The sequence below is a fragment of the Acanthaster planci genome, linkage group LG19 (genome assembly GCF_054643075.1).
Source record: "Acanthaster planci isolate LZ-2023a linkage group LG19, COTS_SCS, whole genome shotgun sequence".
NCBI lineage: Eukaryota > Metazoa > Echinodermata > Asteroidea > Valvatida > Acanthasteridae > Acanthaster > Acanthaster planci.
Genome location: NC_141795.1, coordinates 6,995,779 through 7,017,383, shown reverse-complemented (window position 1 = coordinate 7,017,383; position 21,605 = coordinate 6,995,779). Strand labels below are relative to the sequence as shown.

The 21,605-nt window shown below is 43.3% G+C and overlaps 3 protein-coding genes across 3 annotated transcripts in view; all 3 read right to left on the bottom strand.

Moving 5' to 3' along the window:
* LOC147795992 (cytochrome P450 2J5-like) overlaps positions 1-4,596 on the bottom strand; it is a 4,976-nt gene extending 380 nt beyond the window's left edge. The window contains exons 1-4 of the mRNA XM_087129965.1: positions 4,150-4,596; positions 2,146-2,552; positions 1,502-1,723; positions 3-124 (exon numbers count right to left, since the gene is read on the bottom strand). Coding sequence (XP_086986091.1) covers positions 3-124; positions 1,502-1,723; positions 2,146-2,552; positions 4,150-4,561 — 1,163 coding nt within the window. The 5' untranslated portion in view covers positions 4,562-4,596. The remainder of the gene's footprint in view (positions 1-2; positions 125-1,501; positions 1,724-2,145; positions 2,553-4,149) is intronic.
* Positions 4,597-6,897: 2,301 nt separating this feature from the next.
* LOC147795991 (cytochrome P450 2J5-like) lies at positions 6,898-13,650 on the bottom strand. Its single transcript, XM_087130168.1, has 6 exons — positions 13,209-13,650; positions 11,088-11,494; positions 10,341-10,562; positions 9,306-9,495; positions 8,990-9,127; positions 6,898-7,582 (listed from the first exon to the last, which is right to left on the bottom strand). The coding sequence occupies exons 1-6, from the start codon at positions 13,567-13,569 to the stop codon at positions 7,404-7,406; spliced, it is 1,497 nt and encodes a 498-aa protein (XP_086986294.1). The 5' UTR covers positions 13,570-13,650; the 3' UTR covers positions 6,898-7,403.
* A 2,215-nt stretch (positions 13,651-15,865) lies between these two features.
* On the bottom strand, positions 15,866-20,833 carry LOC147795990 (cytochrome P450 2J5-like). The gene is made up of 6 exons (XM_087130060.1): positions 20,341-20,833; positions 19,692-20,098; positions 19,189-19,428; positions 18,308-18,497; positions 18,031-18,168; positions 15,866-17,076 (listed from the first exon to the last, which is right to left on the bottom strand). Exons 1-6 carry the CDS (start codon positions 20,723-20,725, stop codon positions 16,898-16,900), a joined length of 1,539 nt encoding a protein of 512 aa, XP_086986186.1. The 5' UTR covers positions 20,726-20,833; the 3' UTR covers positions 15,866-16,897.
* Between the last annotated feature and the right edge of the window lie 772 nt (positions 20,834-21,605).

The window sequence follows — 21,605 nt, the reverse complement described above, 5'->3', positions numbered from 1 at the left end:
ACGGTGCCACGGGACGTAGGCGCTGGACTTCATTGATGACTGCATTGGTGTAGGGCATGCTGGGACGGTCCCCGCAAGATGGCTGACGGTCGCTTCCCACCACTTCATTAATCTCTTGCTGGATCTACGAGCCAAAGTTATTGATTGGGCAACGAGGTAAGTCATCAAGAGTTTATGCTTTTATAGCAGTCACCAAAGTAGTTTCTCATGTAGAACTAGAGACCAAAGTTGGAATCCAGCCATATGGGTGTGTTTTTGTAAGTATTACCTAGCAGAAATGCAAAATTTTCACAATCTTCTCAATGTCACCGATGCTAAGCCATTTGACTTACATGCACCTAGCAGACGGACAAGGCTTGCTAACGAGCAAATCTTACATGTCCCACAGAGTCGTGTTGAGGTCATAAAGCGTGGCTTTGTCTCCAGAATCTCCTTGACCTACAACCGACTCCATGGGAGGTGTGATGTGTTCGGTGTTACAAGCCTTGGAAATTTTCCTAAGCAGCTCTACCAAGCAGTTTTATCTAATTAATCCAATTTTATGTGGAATGTTTTATAAATGTCCAGCTTTTGTGTTATCCATGCAATTTTAATTGTATTATTTAATTGTAATGTCTTTTTTGAATTTTGGGGGTTTTGGGGTGTTAGTTATTTATTTGTTAATTAAATTTCTTATACATAAATATATTATTTAATTTTCACGTACTATTCTGTAATTGGTGATTTGGTCGCTGTTTGATGTGGTTGAAATAAAATAAAATGAATAAAATGGCGACAATGCTGGGATGAACTCTTATTACATTTTGATATTAATGAACTGATCGTTTAAATATTAGCAACGATATTCTTCTGCACATTAATGCTCTAAAGGAATTTGCAAAGAACTTGAGGTTTATTACGGCATTGCAGGAAAGCCTGCTGCTTTGGTCCAAACCATACAGCTCAGAATGCAATGCGTCACAAATGTACATGAATATTGTAAGCTTTGAATCATTTTGACAACTACAGTCCTACATTATGACATCGCTGACTACAAGCGGTGATAAATTCCAAAAATGGAGAATGAATGCATTTGTCTTCAAGCAAGCACAAATTCTCAATTCTGATTGGCCAATCCCTGGTCGCTCGCACTCGTTTGATAACTAAAAGCCCGTCTGTGTCCCTTACGTCACAAGGCCCAAGGCCAAGTGGGATTGGGGACATGTAGATGCACTGCATGATTCCGTGTTCCACAAGCGTGACAACAAATTTATTTTCAAGTTAACTTGACACGCAGTAAAGGTGTGCGCGCAAATGCGCTGCCTTTAAATTTACTACCAATGTGGCAGCTGCATGTTTTGCTTTTGGAGTGAAAAAACAGCGCAATGGTGCAGGCTTTTATATGAACCATACAATATCACACAGTTGCCATGGGTGGACCAATCAGAATTGAAAATTCAAATTTGCTTGAAGAAGAAATTACATATTGAGTATCTGCAAAATATTTGCGCACGTTTTATACCTTCTCTTGTACTTCGGGGTATTTGAGCACGAAAGATATCAGCCACAGTAAGGTGTTTGAAGATGTGTCCGTGCCAGCGCCAAACAAGTCCAGGATACCCCGCCAGATGTGTTGGTGGGTGATGGTCGGAGCAGGCCCAGTCCGCTCTTTCTCTTTGATGTCCGCGATGCGCATATCGGTGATATCACGGAAATCGTTCTCGTCGTAGGAATCTTGATGTTCCTGGATTGATTTAAAGAGATATTCTCTCAAAGTTTGGGGAGGGGAGGGGGCTTGAGCCTTCCACAAGAAGTCGGTTTCTAGAGGGCCTTGATTTGTTTCCTCAATTTTTCTCACAAGAAAATAAACCTAAGACAAAGTATACATCTTATTCATCTTTAAACTACCTGCTCTGATTTAGTCCTACATCCCAGTCCGGGGGGGGGGGGAATGGGCAGTGTGCGCTGTTTTGGGGAAATTTCTAGGCTGAGCTTCCCCCAACAAATCCTAGACGCAGCACAACTTCAAAGAACCACAATGCCCTGAACTTTAGTCTCCCTCATCAGGAAGGCTAACATGATTACAGGAAATTCTCGATTTTGGCTCCCCTCCCCCTCCAAAAAAACAAGAAACGGTTGTTAGGTGGACATGAGACAAGTGCGTACCTGAACTATTGCTGTGATAAATTCTCTGTTAAACTTGGTACATGCTCTCAATTTTGCGAAAAGTGGGGTGTAGTAGAGAAGGGGACACAAGTTTCCCAATGATCTAACTCCTATGTTCTCAAACACAACTCGTAAACTCCCCAGCAACTTCTTGAATTTTGGGTCCTCGTAATCGAAGCGGGACCCAAAACTTATGGAGCAGATGATGTTGGACACGGCGTTGTGGATGGGGTGGCTTGCATCAAAAGGTCGATCCTTTTCGGCCTCGATACTTTCGACAAGGTATCGAGCCTCTTCGTTGATTCTGTGCTCTAGACTTTTCTTGCCGACTCCCATTTTTCGAAAGGCGCCAAGGCCGAAACGCCTCACTTCTTTGGCGGTCTCGCCCTTGGTCCACGCAAAGCTCCCTGTTTAAAAAAAAAACAACTTCAGTCAGCTGTAACGTGCACATTCAAAGCCTCTTTGCAAGATTAAAATATAATTAATGAATGAATCACGTTAAAGGCTCTTTGCTAATCTTTGAAGTGGCCTTATACTAATCATGTTAATAGCCAAAACTTTTAATAAAACTTGAAATTAATGGCCTTAATTTTATCAACAAGCAGTTTTCGTGCCACAATATTACACACATCAACACACAAAACATGTTCACTAGGCCAAGGTTCACTTTCTGTGTTCATTTCAATAGTCACTGTATACCCAATGGAAAACCAATATTGATACTTGATTGGGCCGCACTATAGTTGGTCAACACCATCAACATGCAATGCAACCAATTAAAATTCATCTGTCAATCGAAAACAAAAGGACACTAGAAAGAAAGAGATGAAATCCACGTTGCTATTGGTAAAAGCTGTTATACTGCTGACAACGACGACCTTTCAACTGACATAGGCCTACATACATGTACATGACCGATTGAGCAGCTGTTGTGCGTGTTCCGTGGTGTGGGTGAGGAATATTCTCCTAAATTTCACCAATTTAATGGGTTTAAAACAATGTAAATGAACCCCCCCTTGCTACATGTATATCAACCGCATCCCGAAAGACCTTGTGAAATCTTAGGGGATAAATAAAATAGTTGTAACGGCAGAGAAATTGCATAGAAACCAAAGTAGGCCCTAGCAGTAGCACCATTTCTGATATGCACTTCTTCATGTCCTTGTTTCACCCCAACTATAGCACCAGTCCCAACTATAGTTGGGCCCGTCCCAACTAGAGTGCTACAGTTGGGCCAGCCCAACCACAGCAGAGAGGTCCTGTGTGCACGACGTACCCAGCATGTGCCAAAGTCATATTGTTCACAAATGTCATGTCATCAGTCATAGGGCGAGATGAACAGATAAAATGCAACATTTTAGATGAATTGTTTCATGTGCGAGACACATTGACTTGGATAATGTTGAGACAATTCCCACAGAAATTGGTCAACAATCGTTCGGCCAGCCCAACTGCAACACTACAGCTGGGACTGTCCCAACTATTGTTGGGACTTATGCTATAGTTGGGATGTAGCATCCTTACAGTTATGGATGTACCGTGACCTTGGAGAGTAGCACCAGCTTCATATTTGGAAAAAAATGGAGAAAAATGTTGCATCCTGACTCCACTTCAGCAGTTGTGTACACAGTCTATGGGGAGTGACGAGAATTTTCTAAGTATTCCCAACAACATCGGTAAATGTTTCTCAGTCCAGAATTTGTGTCTTTCCAGCATTTCTGTAATGGCTGACTTTTATTGAGATGAAATATGATGAGAAAAGTGGAGTCTGGATGCCACATTTTTTTTCCGAAAAGGGCCATTCATTATGTGTACAATTGATTGTTTACCATCTGTCCGTGTGCACTAAGTACTGGCGCATACACCTGCCAATTTGTGTCCAACAATGACAGCACTCATGTCGCAACTCGCTACAAATTGTACACGGTCATGAGAGTACATACCTAACCCTACACTGAACAAGATAAAATCGGGTTCGGATGCTGCTGTCGTTCCTACGCCTACCTCGAGTGTCTGAAATTCTTTCCATCATTGGCAAGGTGGCCCTGTCAATAGGGTGATCTCCTTGTTTCAACTGCAACTCCTTGGCGATGTCAAGGTCGCTCACTACGATGACAGCAGACCGTGACGACGGTGGCACCCCGACCGACATGACGCCGCCGTACCGCCGGGCCCACTCCGCCAACACCTCGTGGGGATGTTTCCCAGACCGAGTCAGCGCCACGAAGTTCCCAAGGAAAGGCCATCGCCAGGGCCCTGGAGGAAGGTTCTTTGGACGTCGGAATAGCTTGAAGATGACGACGAAGATTAACAGGAAGATGGCGGCAGATTGGAGATTGAGCAAACTGGCAGAGCCTTGATCAGCCATGCTCAATCTGCAGGATTTTGAAGTCACCCTGATATTTGGAGTGTGCATGTAATGTACATGTACACTGTACACATGTACATGTACTGTTCAGTACACTGCAGTGTAAATAATGTACTGTACATATGTCCGCGGGTACTAGACTTGAATCAAGTCGGCTTTCGTTGCTCTTCGCCGGCCAGCCATCGCGTGCGGCCGGTCAGCCGGCGGCCGTTCGCATGACTTCTTGTAAGGCGCCCTCATTCGATAACTTTTCCGCGATATCCTGCCTGGCGTCGACGTCAAAGATTCGCTGGTCGCCCAGCACCCGAACAGGGCGAACTTTACATCGGAGAGACCAGGCCTCGCCTTATTGACCGCTTCGCAGAACACTTGCGCAGTATACGCTAACAAACACCCGTCTCACTGTCGCCACTGCCGCCGCGTACTCTCGGCCGGTCGTCTGCATCCTGCTGAGAGCGAGTCTGGTGTACAGCGTAAGGAACTGGAGCAGCGCGTCATTTTTGAACTTGGAACGCTGCATCCAGGGGGAATGAACGTGGATATTTCTGCGTTCATTCAGAACTTATTCCGCTTGCCCTAAAGAAGGTACTCAGTTACCGAAAGCTAGGCAACAAGATAAATAACGATATATGTTTTGCCAATATTCTAATCACAGTGCTACGCAGGCCTTCCATATTTCTCTCGTCCGACTTGTAGACTCGTTCATTATAATAGAGGTACGAACGACGTAAAAACAAGTCCAGCAATGTGATTGGCTGCTACCTGTTCTGGCAGATGAGCTGTTTACTGTGTACAGACGGCTAGCAGATTCGTCAAATTGGGATTTCTGAACTCACGTCACAGTAATAAGTGGACGCAAGAGCAAGTAAGGACGCGCGACCTCCGTATGCAAAAGCGTAAACGCAGAAATCGTATCGGAAAATTCCGACTTGAGTCAAGTCCAACAGACTTTTTGCACTAAAAGAATTCATATTTATGCACGCATGCGCACAAAATTTGGCGGACGGGCCATTGGAAATGTTTTGATCATTTTCTCTCAGGTGTTCTGGCTTTGTTTAGTTTTTTCTTTAGAAAATCCCATGAAATCGTTTTTCCTACTAGTTTTCCTGGGAAATATCACGATCTTAAAGTCTTTTTACAGTGCACTGAAAATCCTCGGAGGCTGCGGCCACGATGGGCAGAAAAACGGGATTCAGTGATCGAAATGGGATTTATTGTGTCATGGTAGTTATGCATGCTATATGTGTGTTGATGATGCACGGTAGTCCTGCTTTGAAATGTTGGCGTCACAGGCGGTACTGCAGAATCGTCAATCTAACTTTCGGTCGGTTTTGGTCAACAGGTTACTTCGGGCCGGCTATTGAGTACTTGTCCAAAGTCTACGACTGCCGCGGACTGCGTTCATGCATCACCAAAGGAAACGTCATTGCTTAAGTAGGTCAAAGCATCAAAGGCACTGGGTGCTCGAGCCAGCCTGTTGGATGAAGCCTGTTCGTCATCCCTGTTCATCATTCTTAACATCTGTTCCTTTGTCCGAGTTTCGAGTGAACATCCTCTATAAGAAAAAGTGTCATCGATACTGGGAGGGATGGGTAGGGGGGTCAGGCCGGAGATTTTGTTTTTGATGTCTCATTTTTGTGGACTAGCAGAAATGATGATGAAACATATCATACATGCCATAAATTGTTTTCAGTGGTATTGCTGCACTTGCTTTAGATATTTATCATTTTTTCCACATACTTATTCAACGTTCATTTTGAGTCAATAGTATTAACTTGGGACACATTTCCATTTAGTACTTAGCACAACTATTTACGATGTAATATTTTCATTTTTTCATGATTTTTGAACACTTTTTGAATGATTCTTTCGCTGTGGACTTAGAGCCAGTTATAGCTATTCTAATCATGGCTGGCAAAAAAGAAAGGTTTATACGAGGGCGGACAAGTTCGTGAACTGGAACGGAATTATTAAGTCCACATTTTCCTATGTGCAGTTTGAACAGCTGGGGATGCTTTATTCTATCACGTTATGAATATTTATTACAGAGTTAAACCATTAAATTTAAAGCAAGCAGAACCAGTTTTGGTGACATTTATTTACACTAAGTTAAAAGTCGAGAGCCAGTCTGGGGCTGCATCTGAATCTGTTGTCTAGAGCTTGGTGTAGGTCTTCACTCCATTGGAAATGCGTGGAGACGCGTAGACGATAGACCTAGCTGTAACTCTGGAATCCCGTTTCGGACACGGCCTAGACATCGTCCATGTGTCTCTGGAATCCTGGGAAAAACACGTACGTGTTCTCGAAGTTCGTGCATTAGACCCATACAATTTCGAGAGGTCGCTGGCATGCCTCCCGACTAAAATTCATACCGAAGATCTAATGAAATAATACAGTGACTGTATGCCTATAAATGAAAGGTTACCTGATGTAGGGTGCTGTTTTGCTCCGCAAAAAAAAGGTTTTCTCGGCAACTTTACAAAATTATGAACAAGCGTCGGAAACAATTAAAATTCAGGCTGCGTGACTGATCGCACACTAGCTATAACTATGACAATAATTAAACTACGTCGAGAAGATTCAAGTTCAAGAACAAAATAGCACCGACAGCCATGCAGCCATATCATTCCTCAGAAACCTTTCCTTGTTGTCAGAAAGCTAAACTAAACCGAATACATTTAAACTGGGTACATTACACTTCAAAATGGGGTCATTGACAACGATCACTCGTCACCCTTTTATACGCATGCTCATGCAAATGAAGATCACGCAATTTTACTAATAAGACGTGCATCTGAATTCAAATACTTTAACAAGGCAGTATGATTGTCCAATTCTGCCATTCAAAAGGAGCAAAACAATCGCTGTTGGTGCCGTTTATCTGGCAGATCTAACGCTTAACTGCACGTACTTTAAACGGCTCTGGAACAAAGGTGAGATTTAGGATTCCCTTCAGTTCTGGTTTAGACGCCCCCGGCGGTGGCTTAAATGTGAACCGCTGGAAGAGGTTAGTAGCGAAGAGGAACAGTTCCGTCTTGGCCAGCCCTTCACCCAGACAACTCCGACGACCTGGGTAAGCGAAGTGAATCCGAAAGAACTTGTATTCGAGAAATCAACACAGTATTAGCTTCGTTCGGGCGCTGGGAGGGCAAATGCATTTCGTAAGCTTTGTAAGGGCAATGCATCACAGCTGACGCGCGGTGTGTTGTGTATTGTGGGTTACTCGCTATTCTAATCGCAATGCACACGTGTCGAACGCACGTGGACATTTGAAACAAGATATGGGACGGAGAGAACCCCCCCCCTGCGTTTGTGTTGGTCGTTGTTTGATCGGGATCTCAGGAATTCTTTACAGACTTCGGGGGGGGGGGTGTTAGGTAACAATAGTCTAGTGTGCATCTAGGGATTGGACAGGTAAGGGGTACCCCTCCGTCCCATATCTTGCCTGGTATACACGTGGAAGAGTCGCGTGAGTGTCTCTACGAAAGTTGCATCATACATTTGCGCCCTGTAACTTATTAGGGCGGTCGGTGGCGAGAGAGAACAGATAGTTGAGGGGCGGTTTATAGTGATTATTGCGACATGAGTGCCTGAATTGTCGGAACCAAAATGGTGGATTATGCGTAAGGCACCGTGGACCATAAGCACATAACAGGGCAAGTTCGCTCAAGGACCATATAGTTCCATAGCTCGACTCTCTCTGGTCGAACGCACGCTGGTCACGTCGACGATTGTTGAACTAATCTAGTCAACTATTCTCGACCAGCCTACCGAGGTTGCCTGTAAACCATTTTTAATAGCAATGTGCGGAGAGGACCAGTTAAAAGAAAAATGCCGGAAAAACGACCATTTCCACTGTAAGTTTTGCTGTTTTGCCAATCCTGCGGACACTTTCTTTGTCCCCTCAGCCTAACAGCCTGACAACGGTTGACTGAAACGATGAATGGCAGCGCGTTCAGTGCGAATTGCGCATGACCGTGACACACTTAGATTGCATGTATTTGTTTCCATGTGCTCAGAAGACGCTCCCTTTTTACTCTTTTGTACTGCTATCTCCAATCTCGAATCCAACCAACGTCTTAGCCGAATCCACTCGTTTCGAAAACGCTCAAAATATCCCAAATAGTGGGAAATTTAAAGTAAATTGTATACCATATCATGGCTTAGATCGCACAAGGCATGGTAGGAACGTTAACCAACATGGCGCGGCAAGATCGTACCCATGGGAACGAGGTTGTGCCACCTCTTCTTTTCAAATGTAACGGCATGGTTTTGAATCTTCATGGGCCAACTGAAGCCAACAGAGAATTGTTTCACAACCGTAAAATGGCTTCAAAGCATAGGCCTATTATGGCTGGAATCCTGCAACTGTGTGTAAATTCATTATACCGATCCCGCGAGGGGTGAATTTGCCGACAGCAGTCCAAATAAAACTAACCAATACTTGGAGGAAACAAAAAGTTTTTTTTAGCGTACCTGTTGAGAATGGTACAAAGGCTTCGTGCTGGATCATTTTCTTGCCGTCTTCGCTCAGGAAACGTCCGGGATTAAACTCCTCTGGTCGATCCCAAACCTTGGGGTCGTTCATCATCGCCCACAGATTTATGATCACCCCTATTCAATAAAGATTTTAGAAAGTCCCTGAAAGCGGCCTGCAATGACATTATTAATGCTACATTCAAGATTAGATTTACATTGTGGTTTAAAGACTGGAGCTCTGTCAGGGTGCAATCAGGTGCAATTTTGATTAAAATGTACGAAAAAGAGAGCGAAAATGGGGTATCGATCTTACTGCTTCCCTTGGGAATAGTGTATCCTTTCAGCTGAGACTCTTGTGTTGTCGCGTACGGCAAAGCAAAGGGTGCCACAGGACGTAGGCGCTGGACTTCATTGATGACCGCGTTGGTGTAGGGCATGCTGGGACGGTCTTCGCAAGATGGCTGACGATCGCTTCCCACCACTTCACTGATCTCTCGCTGGATCTGCATGTTACAGTTGATTGATAGGCAACGGGGTGTGTCATTACGAGTTTATGCTTTAGGAGCAGTCACCAAAGCACTTCCCAATGTAGAACTAGAGACCAAAGTTGGAATTCAGCCATACGGGTATGTTTTGCCAAATATTACATAGCAGAATTGCAAGACTTTATAGCGACAATACTGAGATGAAGTCTTCTTAGTATAATATTAATAAACTGATCGTTTAGATTATTAGAAATTTTGCAAATTAATTCTCCATTGCAAAGAAGTTGAGGTTTATTATGAATCATTGAATCATTTTGACATTTGCAGTCCTACATTATGACATCACTGACTACAAGCGATGATAAAAGATATTACAAAAACGAAGAATGAATGCATTTGGTTTCAAGCAAACATGAATTTTCAATTCTGGTTGGTCGATCCCTGGTCGCTTGCACTTGCTTGATAACCAATATTATTAGTTATCACATGAGGGCGTGTGGCACACGGAAAAGGGCCTCATGGTATATGGGACATTAAGACGCACTACATTATTCCGTGTTCCACGAGGGTCAGCGTGATAACGAATCTATCTTCAAGTAAACTTGACACGCAGTAACGATGTGCGCACAAATGCGCTACCTTTAAATTTACTACAAATTTAATGTTGCACGTGTGTTTTGCATTTAGCGTGAAAATATTGCAGAAGCGTTGGCTTTGATATGAACCACGCAGTGCAGTTAAATACCAGTATTACACTGTTTGTTGCCATGGATAGACCAATCAGAATGGAGAACTCAAGTTTGCTTGAAGATGAAATTACTTTGTAAGTATCTGCACAAATGTTGTGTCTGCACTTTTCATACCTTATCTTGCACTTCGGGGTATTTGAGGACGAAGGATATTAGCCACAACAAGGTATGGGACGTTGTGTTCGTGCCAGCGGCGAACATGTCCAGGATACCCCGCCAGATGTGTTGGTGGGTGATGGTCGGAGCAAGCCCAGTCCGCTCTTTCTCTTTGATGTCCGCAATGCGCATGTCGGTGATATCCCGGAAATCGTTCTCGTCAAAGGAATCTTGATGTTCCTGGATTGAGTTGAAGGGATATTTCTCAAAGTTCATTTTCCAAAGTTAGTTTCGAAGGTTGACGTCAGGGAGTTCTGATCACCCACCGCAGAGGGATCCAATGGCAGATTTAAGAGGGATAACAGTATAAATTTTCGCATTCTTCCCGACAATGGTGTACCCAAGGAGGCCCAAGGGGAAGTTGAGCCTTACACAAGAGGTGGGTTTGAGGGCGTTGTTTTAGTTTGCTTGATTTTTTTTTCCAAAGAAGAAACAATATACATCTTAATTTTGAGCATGTTAAACTTCTCACTTTGATCTAGCCGTTCATCCAGTCCAGGGGGGCTATGGAGGCTTGAGCATCGTGTGCTGTTTGGGGGACATTAAGGCTGAGCTTCCCCCAACAAATCCTGGACACGGCGCTGCTTTAAAAACCACTATGCCTTAAAAGTGAGTCTCACTCATCAGGAAGGCTAACATGATATGGCTCCCCTCCCCCTCAAAAAAAGGAAACGGTTGTTAGGTTGACATGAGACAAGTGCCTACCTGAACTATTGTTGCGATAGATTCTCTGTTAAACTTGGCAGATTCTCTAACTTTTGCGAAAAGTGGAGTGTAGTAGAGAAGGGGGCATAAGTTTCCCAATGATCTAACTCCTAAGTTCTGGAAAACAACCCGAAAATTCCCCAGCAACGTCTTGAATTTTGGGTCGTCGTAATCGAAGCGGGACCCAAAACTTATAGAGCAGATGATGTTGGACACGGCGTTCTGGATGGTGAGGCTCGGATCAAAGGATCGATTCTTTTCAGCCCCGATACTTTCGACAAGGTATCGAGCCTCTTCGTTGATTCTGTGCTCCAGGCTTTTCTTGCCGACTCCCATTTTTCGAAAGGCGCCGAGGCCGAAACGCCTCGCTTCTTTGGCAGTCTCGCCCTTGCTCCATAAAAAGCTCCCTGTTTCGAAAACAAAATGAGTCAGCTACAATGTGTAAATTCAACGCCTTTTTGCAGGATCAAAGTGTAAGCAGTGAATGAATCAGGTTAGAGGTTCTTTGCTAATCTTTGAAGTGGCCTGATACTGATCATGTTGATGGCCAAAAACTTTAATAATACTTGAGATTCATGGCCTTTTAGTGGTTTTTCGTGCCACAATATCACGCACATCAACACACAAAACATGTTCACTAGGCCAAAGTTCACTTTCTGTGTTCGTTTCAATAGTCACTGTATACCCAATGGGCAAACAATACTGACACTTCTAGCAAAATGATTGATTGGGGAGATCCCATTGCCTGTGCGCATCTCTGTGCTTCTTTTCAGAGTTTCAAGATGGAAAACCAAAAATCAATGATATCACGACAAACCACACTGATGTCTACCTCTTTAAGACAGTAATTAAGGCTCGGGAATGAGTCCTCTTTTAACTGTCAGCAACCCTCCAATGGACCCTGTACTATGGCATGCTTATTTCTACAAAGTTCCTAAATAGTTTAAAGTGCACAAACCGCCTACACCAGATCTGTATATGGAGAGAAGAGCTCTAGCTTTAGATTTTGTAAACAAAATCGAACCTCCATAATATGAGAGCCCTGTCAATGCAAGGTTCTCCTGAAACAAGGACAGTTTAAAGTCTCAATCCCTTGTTTTTGGTTATTATCATTCCCAATAATACAAGGTTTCTGCTATATACAAGCTACTCTTATTAACGTGGTTCAACTGCAGTAGACCGTTCACCATCTGTCCATGTGCACTGATGCATACCCAAGCCAATAAATTTTGTTTCCAACAATGGAAGCACGTATGCCATAACTAGTCCTCAAAAAGTTAAAAATGCAAATTTTCTAATGAATATTTCATAATTAAGTGAATAAATATTAATATTGTAAATATTATTTACAATATTCATTAGGCTCCCGCATATCACATTCAACGCATAACATTATATGAAATCTGAGGGTGGAAATTTGAGCGACAAATTTGGGCCTGCTCAGCAGCCTGATCGGCTGCCAGCTTGTTTTTACAAGGACAGCAGAGAGAGGAAATATGGCGGTCCATTTACATAGTGAACAAAATATTCGTTTTCTAGCGAGAATCTGAACTGGATTTGTTGTTTCTTTTACACAGTGGCAGGTGTTAGAGTCTCTCAAATCTCATCAAATCACTTCTAAATCTTTAGAGTGTGTTGTGCTGCTGATGACGCCATGCACGTTACGGTCGTTCAAAAGGCTTGCCTATTGCTGATGTACCCTAACGTGGCGCGACTTGCGAAGTGAACTCTTTTAAAATGTGCCCAAAATTAGGAAAAGAATTTCCCGAGAAATATGTTGTTAGATATTGAGTAGCAAGAAAGATGCTTTACAAGAATTTACCGACTTCAAATGAACTTGTTACTGTGTATGTGGGATTTTTGGTGAGTTTTTTTCAAGGAACGCTCAGCTGAATTCGAGCACAAATTCCGGACTCCTTTGTTTGGATTTCCAGTAAAATTTCAAAAATTCATGACACTAAAATTGTCCACAAAGGTTTAACACCATATATCATGAAGTTACTAGTACCAGTTTATAGGCCCAAGGAATTGAGCTTTAGGTTTTTCCAGAGCGAGGTTTGGCAACGTTATGTGAGGAAAATCAAGTGAACGTCGAAGTGCGCCACGACTCTACTACTTTACCTCGTGTGTCTGTAATTTTATCCGTCAATGGCAAGGTGGCCCTGTCAATAGGGTGCTCCCCTTGTCTTGACAGCAACTCTTTGGCGATGTCAAGGTCGCTCACTACGATGACAGCAGACTGTGAAGGTGGCACCCCGACCGACATGACGCCGCCGTACCGCTGGGCCCACTCCGCCAACACCTCGTGAAGGTGTTTCCCGGACCGAGTCAGCGCCACGAAGTTCCCGAGGAGAGGCCATCGCCAGGGCCCTGGAGGAAGGTTCTTTGGCCGTCGGAATAGCTCGAAGATGACGACGAAGATCAACAGGAAGATGGCGGCAGATTGGAGATTGAGCACACCGGCAGAGCCTTGATCAGCCATGTTCAATTGGGGTACTTAATAATCTGCAGGATGTTGGAGTGCGCATGCACAATCTGATCCCGCGCGGACTCCAGCTCATACCCGTATATCGCATATGACCTAACTAGGCCTATCTCATGCAAATATGCACTTCAAACTGACCTTGGCCAGTACACAGAAAGACAGAGGGGGAAATTTTGAAGGACCAACCCCTAGGCCCCCTATAGCTAAATTCCCTTAGACACCATCTTTCACAGGTGTCCAAGCTGGACAGAAAAGTGATGGTGGACATGTCCTCTTTCATTTTCCTTTCAATTTGTAGTGGGTTTGTCAATGTATTTTTGAGAAATTCTCACCCAAAACAGACCACCCCTAAAAATGAAGGAAATTGCACTGTCCGAAAAAGTACAAGTAGCTATTTTGAAAATGCATCCCTCTGCAATACGGCTAAATAGTGCCACTTTCGGACTCAATTGCATCCAAATTACTCAATATTGGAAGCACTAAAGTCCAAGCCAGAAGTTCAGTGCCATATTTCTTCGATTCCCCAATTCCATGGCCCTCAGGATTCTCTAATATAGAATATTTGGATTATATAACTTTTATTAATGAGCTCGGCGGACATATTTCTGGCCTATTTACGGGGGACCCCTATAAAAGCCACGAACATAGGTCCTACACGTGATTGAAATTACCTAAGAGTGTCAACTCAGGGTCAGATGCATAAGAAAAAACAAGAGCACAACCGGAACTTATGATTTGTGCTGACGTCCTTGGAGCTATATATAGGCCTATATAAACTTGAGCACTGACTCATGTTTAGAGTGATGCCTACTGGTCTTGTCCATATCTGTGCATAAACCTATGGGAAACTCGAATTCTTTACGACGTTTGCACGGCGTTTTGCATATCTGCGTCTGTATTCTAAAAACATTACGTCAACAAACCGAAAACGAAAACAACTTGAACGTACAATCGGTCAATCAGCGTGGGTGAAACCCATAAACGCGTTTATTATGTCTGCGGTGCAACCACGCAATAACTGCCGCTAGCTCGCCCTGCCTAGGAGAAATTATGTACGCATGAATCATCAGAAGAGCCCTTCCTCCAGTAGTGATGACACTTCCCCCAAAACTACCACACGATTCAGACCTTTCATTTCTGTTTGTATATGGGTAGCCGCATGGGCAGAAAAGTGGTGCCAGCGATCAAAATGGCATTTATTGTGTTATGGTTGTTATGCATGCAGTTGTGTCAAAGATGCACAATAGTCCTGCTTTGAAATTTTTGCGTCGTGAGAGACATTGCCGAATCGTCAATCTAACTATCGGTCCGTTTCAGTCAAGAGGCTACTTTGGGCCGGCAGTTGAGTACTTGTCCAAAGTCAGCGACTGCGGACTGCGTTCGTATCACCAACGGAAACGTCGTTGCTTAAGTAGGTCAAAGCATCAAAGGCACTGGGTGCTCGAGCCGGCCTGTTGGGTGAAGTCTGTTCGTCACCCCTGTTCATCATTCTTAGCATCTGTACCCTTTTTCCCGAGTTTTGTCGTGAACTCCCTCTATGATAAAAAGTACCATCGATAGAAGGGACGGATTCAGGGGGTGAGTCAGGCCAGAGACTGCCGCATTGCACTGTTTTTCAGGTGTTTTAGATTTTCGGAAGTGATGGATCAATTTTTGGCAGGATATTTCCCTTTTCGGTCAGGTGATTTTTCAGAGTCTATAAATTGATATAGCGAATATTTTCCAAGCCCCTTTTCCGAATTGGATTTTTAAAGAAGTAACTGAACGAAACGTATCACAAATTCTAAAATCTTTGCACGTTATTTTCCTATCCAAGGGTTCGGGAAGCGCGCCATCATGAGTTACTTCCAGGCTCTATGCGGCGACCGAGAGAAGGCAACTCCGGGGGACCCCCTCGCCTGCTAATCAGATCACGTGGGCGGTGGAACCTCTAGGGTGTGACGTCATGGGACTGGGAGCTGTTCTGTAGCCAATCACCATTTGATTCCAAAACACTGGCCGCCATAATGCATTATGTCTGGGCAGCCAAACTTTGCAGAAATTCAGTCTTGAAAGCCAACTTTAAGCTTTCAGATTCAATTTTAGTACTTAGCACAACTATTTAGGATTGAATGTTTTCATTTTTTCGTGATTTTTAACGCTTAAGGAATTATTCTTTTGGTTTTGGACTTACGGCCAGTCATAGTTTGTCCAATAATCGCTGGCATAAACGGTACTTTAAAGTAACAAAGAAATATTTATACAAGGGTCGACAAGTTCGTAAACTGAATTAAACAGAATTATTAAGTCCACGTTTTCATATGCGCAGTTTAAACAGCTGGGGATGCTTTATTCTATCACGTTACGAATATTTATTACATAGTTACACCAATAAATTTAAAGCAAGCAGCACCAGTTTTGGTGACATTTATTTACGCTGAATTAAAAGTCGACAGCCATTGTAGATATCGTCCACGTGTCTCTGCAATCCTGGGCAAACACGGATGTGTTCTCGAAGTTCGTGCATTATCAGACCCAAACAATTTCGAGAAGTCGCTGGAGTGCCTCTCGACTAAAGTTCATACCGAAGATCTAATGAAATTAAAATTTGTAATAATACAGTAATTGTACGCCTATGAATGACTGGTTTACATGATGTAGGGTGCTGTTTTGCTCCACCAAAAAGGTTTCCTCGGCAACTTTGCAAAGTTATGAACAAGCGTCCAGATAAAGTAAAATTCGGGCTGCAAAAAGAGTGAGTCCCTCATGAATCCACTCTAAAAGAGACTGAGAAAACCACTCCAAAAGAGTGAAGTTCACTCTAAAAGAGGAACCATACAAAGGATAACTCTCTTTCGAGGTGTCCATAGCTCATTGGTAGAGTGGAATTTCCGTCTTTGGGAGGGTTTTTTTAAAACTCTTTTGGGATGGTTTTACTCCACTCTTTTTTAAGGGGAGTTTTCACTCTTTTGCAAATAGAACTACGATTATAGCTACAATTATAACAATAGTTAAACGACATCCAGTAGATTCAAGTTCAAGAGAAAATTAACACCGATAGCCATGCAATCATGCATCATTCTTCAGAAACTTTATCTTGTTACCCGGAAAGCTTAAACCGAATACATTTAAACTGATTACATTACATTGACACTTAAAAATGAGGTCATCTACGACGATTGCTCGTCACCCTTTTTCATGTACTCTCATGCAAGTGAAGATCACCCAATTCAATTAACAAGACGTGCATCTGAATTCAAACACTTTAACTAGGCAGTATGATTGTCCAAATTCTGCCATTCAAAAAGAAGCAAAACAATCTCTGTTAATATGCCGTTTATCAGATCTAGCGTTTAATTGCGCGTACTTTAAACGGCTCTGGAACAAAGGTGAGATGTAGGATTCCCTTCAGTTCTGGTTTGGACGCCCCCGGCGGTAGCATAAATGTGAACCGCTGGAAGAGGTTAGTAGCGAAGAGGAACAGTTCCGTCTTGGCCAGCCCTTCACCCAGACAACTCCGACGACCTGGGTAAGCGAAGGGAAATCGATGAGAATTAGTCTACATGTATTTGGGAAATCAACACAGTAGCTTCGCTCGGGCGTTGATGACGCGCAGTAAATTGTTTATCAATCGCTGTCCCAATCTATTCCCAATACACAGTGTTGTCGCCTGAGTGCTTCACAAAACAATGGGTAAAGTTTGCCCTCAGTTTACTAGCGCCTTATAACTTATCAGGAGAGCCGGTGGCGAGAGAACAAGAAGTTGTGGAGCTGTATTTAAAGTGATAATTGCGACATGAGTGCCTCCATTGTTGGAACCAAAATGGTGGATTACGCGTCAAGCATTGTGGACCACAAGCACAACATAGCTGCACGCAGTACTGCACACATAAAGAAAAGCCATTTTTGTTACGAAGTCTGAAGTAGGTACTAGGCCTACCCTCTCTATTCGCGCAGCTCTGCAGTTCTGGCAAGTCACAGTGGAGAGCACCACCAACCGTTTAACTTTAAAAGGCTACTTTTCTATATTTAGACTGTAGAATGAAATTCTTTGGGCAATTCCTTAATTCAATTCCCATTATTTACACTTTTACCGGATAATTGGGTGAATCTGTCACCCTACAGGTACATTTGTCCTCCTGTCAAGTGGTACATTTGTACATTTGGTAAAAAAACATGTGTTACATGTGGACTGAATTCATCAAACTAAAACGAAAATGACAACTTCTGCGTCACAGAACGTGGGGGCAAATTACCCGAGTGGTTTATAATTTGAAAGGGGGCAGATTCACCACGCTGGGGGACACTTAAATGATACCTAGATAATTCTGTCGGGGACAGAATTATCTAGGTATCATTTAGAGGACCTGGTCAGTTTTCCGGGAGAGGGGTTGCAGACTTACCGTCTATAACGGCAGTGTCAAATGAAACTAATGAATATTTGGAGAGGACAAAAAGGCTTTTTTTCCAATGGCGTACCTGTTGAGAATGGTATGAAGGTTTCGTGCTGGATCACTGTCTTGCCGTCTTCGCTCAGGAAACGTCCGGGGTTGAACTCCTCTGGTCGATCCCAAACCTTGGGGTCGTTCATCATCGCCCACAGATTTATAAACACTTCTATTAGAATTCAATAATCGGTCATCAATTTTAGTTATAGGATGGGATTTGGTGGCTTGTATGCACTTAGCTGCAAGTATTTAATCGTGACTATATTTTGCTCTTACGTAGAACAATGGGTACGAGTTAACAATCTTACTTCTTCCCTTGGGAATTGTGTATCCTTTCAGCTGAAACTCTTCTGTCGTCTCGTAGGGCAGAGCCATGATCCCCACCGGACGTAAGCGTTGTACTTCATTGATGACCGCGTTGGTGTAGGGCATGCTGGGACGGTCCTCGCAAGATGGTTGACGGTTACTTCCCACCACTTCATTAATCTCTTGCTGGATCTGCATGTCACAGTTATTGATTGGGTAATGAGGCCAAGCCATTATAACTTTATGCTTTTACAGCTGTGACCAAAGTACTTACCACAGAACGAGAGACCCAAGTTCAAATCCTGCCGTGCAGGTGTGTTTGCCACATATTATACAGTATACATGCAAACCAACACACAGCGGCATGACTGGGATGAACCCTTGCTTCATTTTGATATATACAAACTGATTGGTCAAATTATTAGAAATGATAATCTTCTGCAAACTAATTCTCTAAGGGAATTTGCAAAGAACTTGAGATTTAATTATTTCGACATTGTGGGAGAGCCTGTTGTTTTGGTCCAAGCAATACTGCTCGGAGTGCAATACGTTACAGCGCCTTCCATTTGCACGTCAACACTTGCGGCAAGCGTTGAGGGCCCAACTCAACGCACACGTGTTTTGTTAATGGAGTCGATTCTGTGTCCGCGAAAGCGAAACGCATGAACACATCGTGTACGCAACGCACCTAAACAACGTACATGTACAAAGGTGCCTTTATGTGTAAACTTTGAACTGTGTACATGTACATGTGTATCGACTGCCCTACATTAGGACTCTGCAAGACAAAAATGATAAAAATTATATCACAAAAAGGGGCAAATAGGCCTACATTCGTTACATGTTAAACATGTACGAATGTCACACAGTACGTGTACTTTACCTTCTCTTGTACTTCGGGGTACTTGAGGACGAAGGATATCAGCCACAGCAAGGTATTTGAAGTTGTGTCCGTGCCAGCGGCGAACAAGTCCATGATACCCCGCCAGATGTGTTGGTGGGTGATGGTCGGAGCAGGCCCCGTGGCCACCCTAGATCCGATCTGCTCTTTTCCTTTAATGTCAGCGATGTGTATGTCAATGATATCCCGGAAATCATTCTCGTCATAGGAGTCTTGATGATCCTAGATTGATTTGATGAGATAAATCATTTCATTTTTATACGCCTCAGTTTCCAGTTGGAAGTAAGGGAAACCTTATCGACAGAAGTAGAGAGATACAGTATCAGATTCGAAGGAAATATATACATGTAGTATTGTATGATTTCTTTTCCTTCAATTTAGTCTCAGCAATGCATCAGAAATTGTAAACAGGTTAAGAGGAACTCTAACCACCACCACCCAAAATAAGCTGTATTTGAGGTCCATATCAGATGATAAGTACTTACCTGAACTACTGTTTCGATATATTCTTTGACAAATCTGACACATTCTCTCAATTTTGCCAGAAAAGGGGTGTGGTAGAGAAAAGAAAACGTATTTGCCCATGAAGAAATTCCTTCGTTCTCAAAAACAACTCGCATACTGTCCAGTAAATTCTTGAACTTTGGGTCATCGTAATCGAAGCGGGACCCAAAGCTTATGGAGCAGATGATGTTGGACACGGCCTTGTGGATAGGGAGGTTCGGATCAAAGGGTCGATTCTTTTCAGCCTCGATACTTTCGACTAGGTATCGAGCCTCTTCGTTGATTCTGTGCTCCAGACTTTTCTTGCCGACTCCCATTTTTCGAAAGGCGCCGAGGCCGAAACGTCGCTGTTCTTTGGCTCTCTCGCCTTTGTCCCACACAAAGCTCCCTGTTTTGAAAAAAAGATAATTGGTGACTTTGAAATCCCCTTACGAGAATGAAATATTAGGGTATCGAGATGTAATGACATTTTACGTGTTCACTGGTGCCCATCTTCTTCAGAGATTGAGGCTCAGGGAATTAAGCCTTCGCCGTTTAAGCCCCCTTCCCTCAACCTAGTAAAATTCGACCCCCGTCTCACTATTATTTGGTATAATTTCCAGGCCAATCTTGTCCTCGTAAAGTCCCTACCTCGTACGTCTGCAATTTTTGGCGTAAGCGGAGACCAGGACCTCTCAACGTGGTGCTCCCACTGTCTTGACAGCAACTCCTTGGCGATGCCAATGTCACTCACGACAATGGCAGGAGCCCCTGCCGGACGCAGGCCGACCGACATGACGCTTCCATACCGCCGGGCCCACTCTGCCAACACCTCGTGGGCATGGTTCTTGCACCGAGTCAGGGCCACGAAGTTCCCGAGGAAAGGCCACTGCCAGGGCCCCGGGGGAAGGTTCTTTGGACGTCGGAATAGCTTCAGGACCACGACGAAAATCAACAGGAAGATGGCTGCAGATTGGAGATTGAGCGCGGTACGGGCGAAGGAGAGGAAACTCAGGGCAGAATTTGGATTAGCCATATTTAACTTCAGCAGTGCGAGTCTGTATGGGGAGTGCTGGGACTGTGCAATTGGCCCGCTTATTTATACCATGTTCCCAGCTCTATGTTTACATCATTCACATACTTCAGACGAAAAGCCGGAAGTTTAGCTTCTTATCGCAAAGTTCATGGCAAGAGACTGTATGCACAAAAGAAATACTACCTGAGTGGGTGAAAGGTTCTGTTGTGCTGAGTGCGTCTCCTGGGTGACGCTTTTCCGTCACCCCTGTCCATAATTTATAAACATGCTCACCTTTGTTGTGGATTCCCTGTATAAAGTGCAACGTCATTGCTTATCCCTTGAACTGTGGGTCTTCTCGTCCCTAGCCTGGAGCGGATTGGTTGGTTGGTCGGTCGGTTGGTCGATTGATTGATTGATCGATCGCTTGAGCCATCGCTTGATTGATGGGTTGATGCATTGACCGATCGATCGATTGATTGATCGATTGATCGTTTGATAGATGGATTGATCGATTGATTGATATGTTTATTTATTTATTTATTTTTTTCCTTTAGGCTATTAGATTGTTCAAAAATCGGTAAAAATACTGGTACCCAATGGAATCCTACAATAAATATACAATGAATAAAACACAGTTAGTGCAAAATAATCTTAAAATAGTCCTAAAAATATTAAAATTAAACAAACATAAAAGACAGAAAAATGGACAATAACAATATCATAGATATATATATATACTTATTAGAAGTAAAAGGCAGTTTAAGCACAAAATACATTAACAAGGTGCATGAGAAAACATTACCACAACTTGAAAATGACCTTAAAAGATCATCATCATTAGTAAAACGTTAACCCGAGATAAAATGAATGAAAAGTACTTTAAAGTGAAGCAAAGAGA

Coding starts and splice junctions, on each gene's coding strand:
- LOC147795991 (XM_087130168.1), bottom strand. CDS start 13,569: ATGGCTGATCAAGGCTCTGCCGGTGTGCTCAATCTCCAATCTGCCGCC. Junction 9,128..9,305: donor CACTATTCCCAAGGGAAGCA/GTAAGATCGATA, acceptor TTTATTGAATAG/GGGTGATCATAAATCTGTGG. Junction 7,583..8,989: donor CTTTGTACCATTCTCAACAG/GTACGCTAAAAA, acceptor TCGCTTACCCAG/GTCGTCGGAGTTGTCTGGGT.
- LOC147795990 (XM_087130060.1), bottom strand. CDS start 20,725: ATGGCTAATCCAAATTCTGCCCTGAGTTTCCTCTCCTTCGCCCGTACC. Junction 20,099..20,340: donor AAAAATTGCAGACGTACGAG/GTAGGGACTTTA, acceptor TTTTCAAAACAG/GGAGCTTTGTGTGGGACAAA. Junction 18,169..18,307: donor CACAATTCCCAAGGGAAGAA/GTAAGATTGTTA, acceptor GAATTCTAATAG/AAGTGTTTATAAATCTGTGG.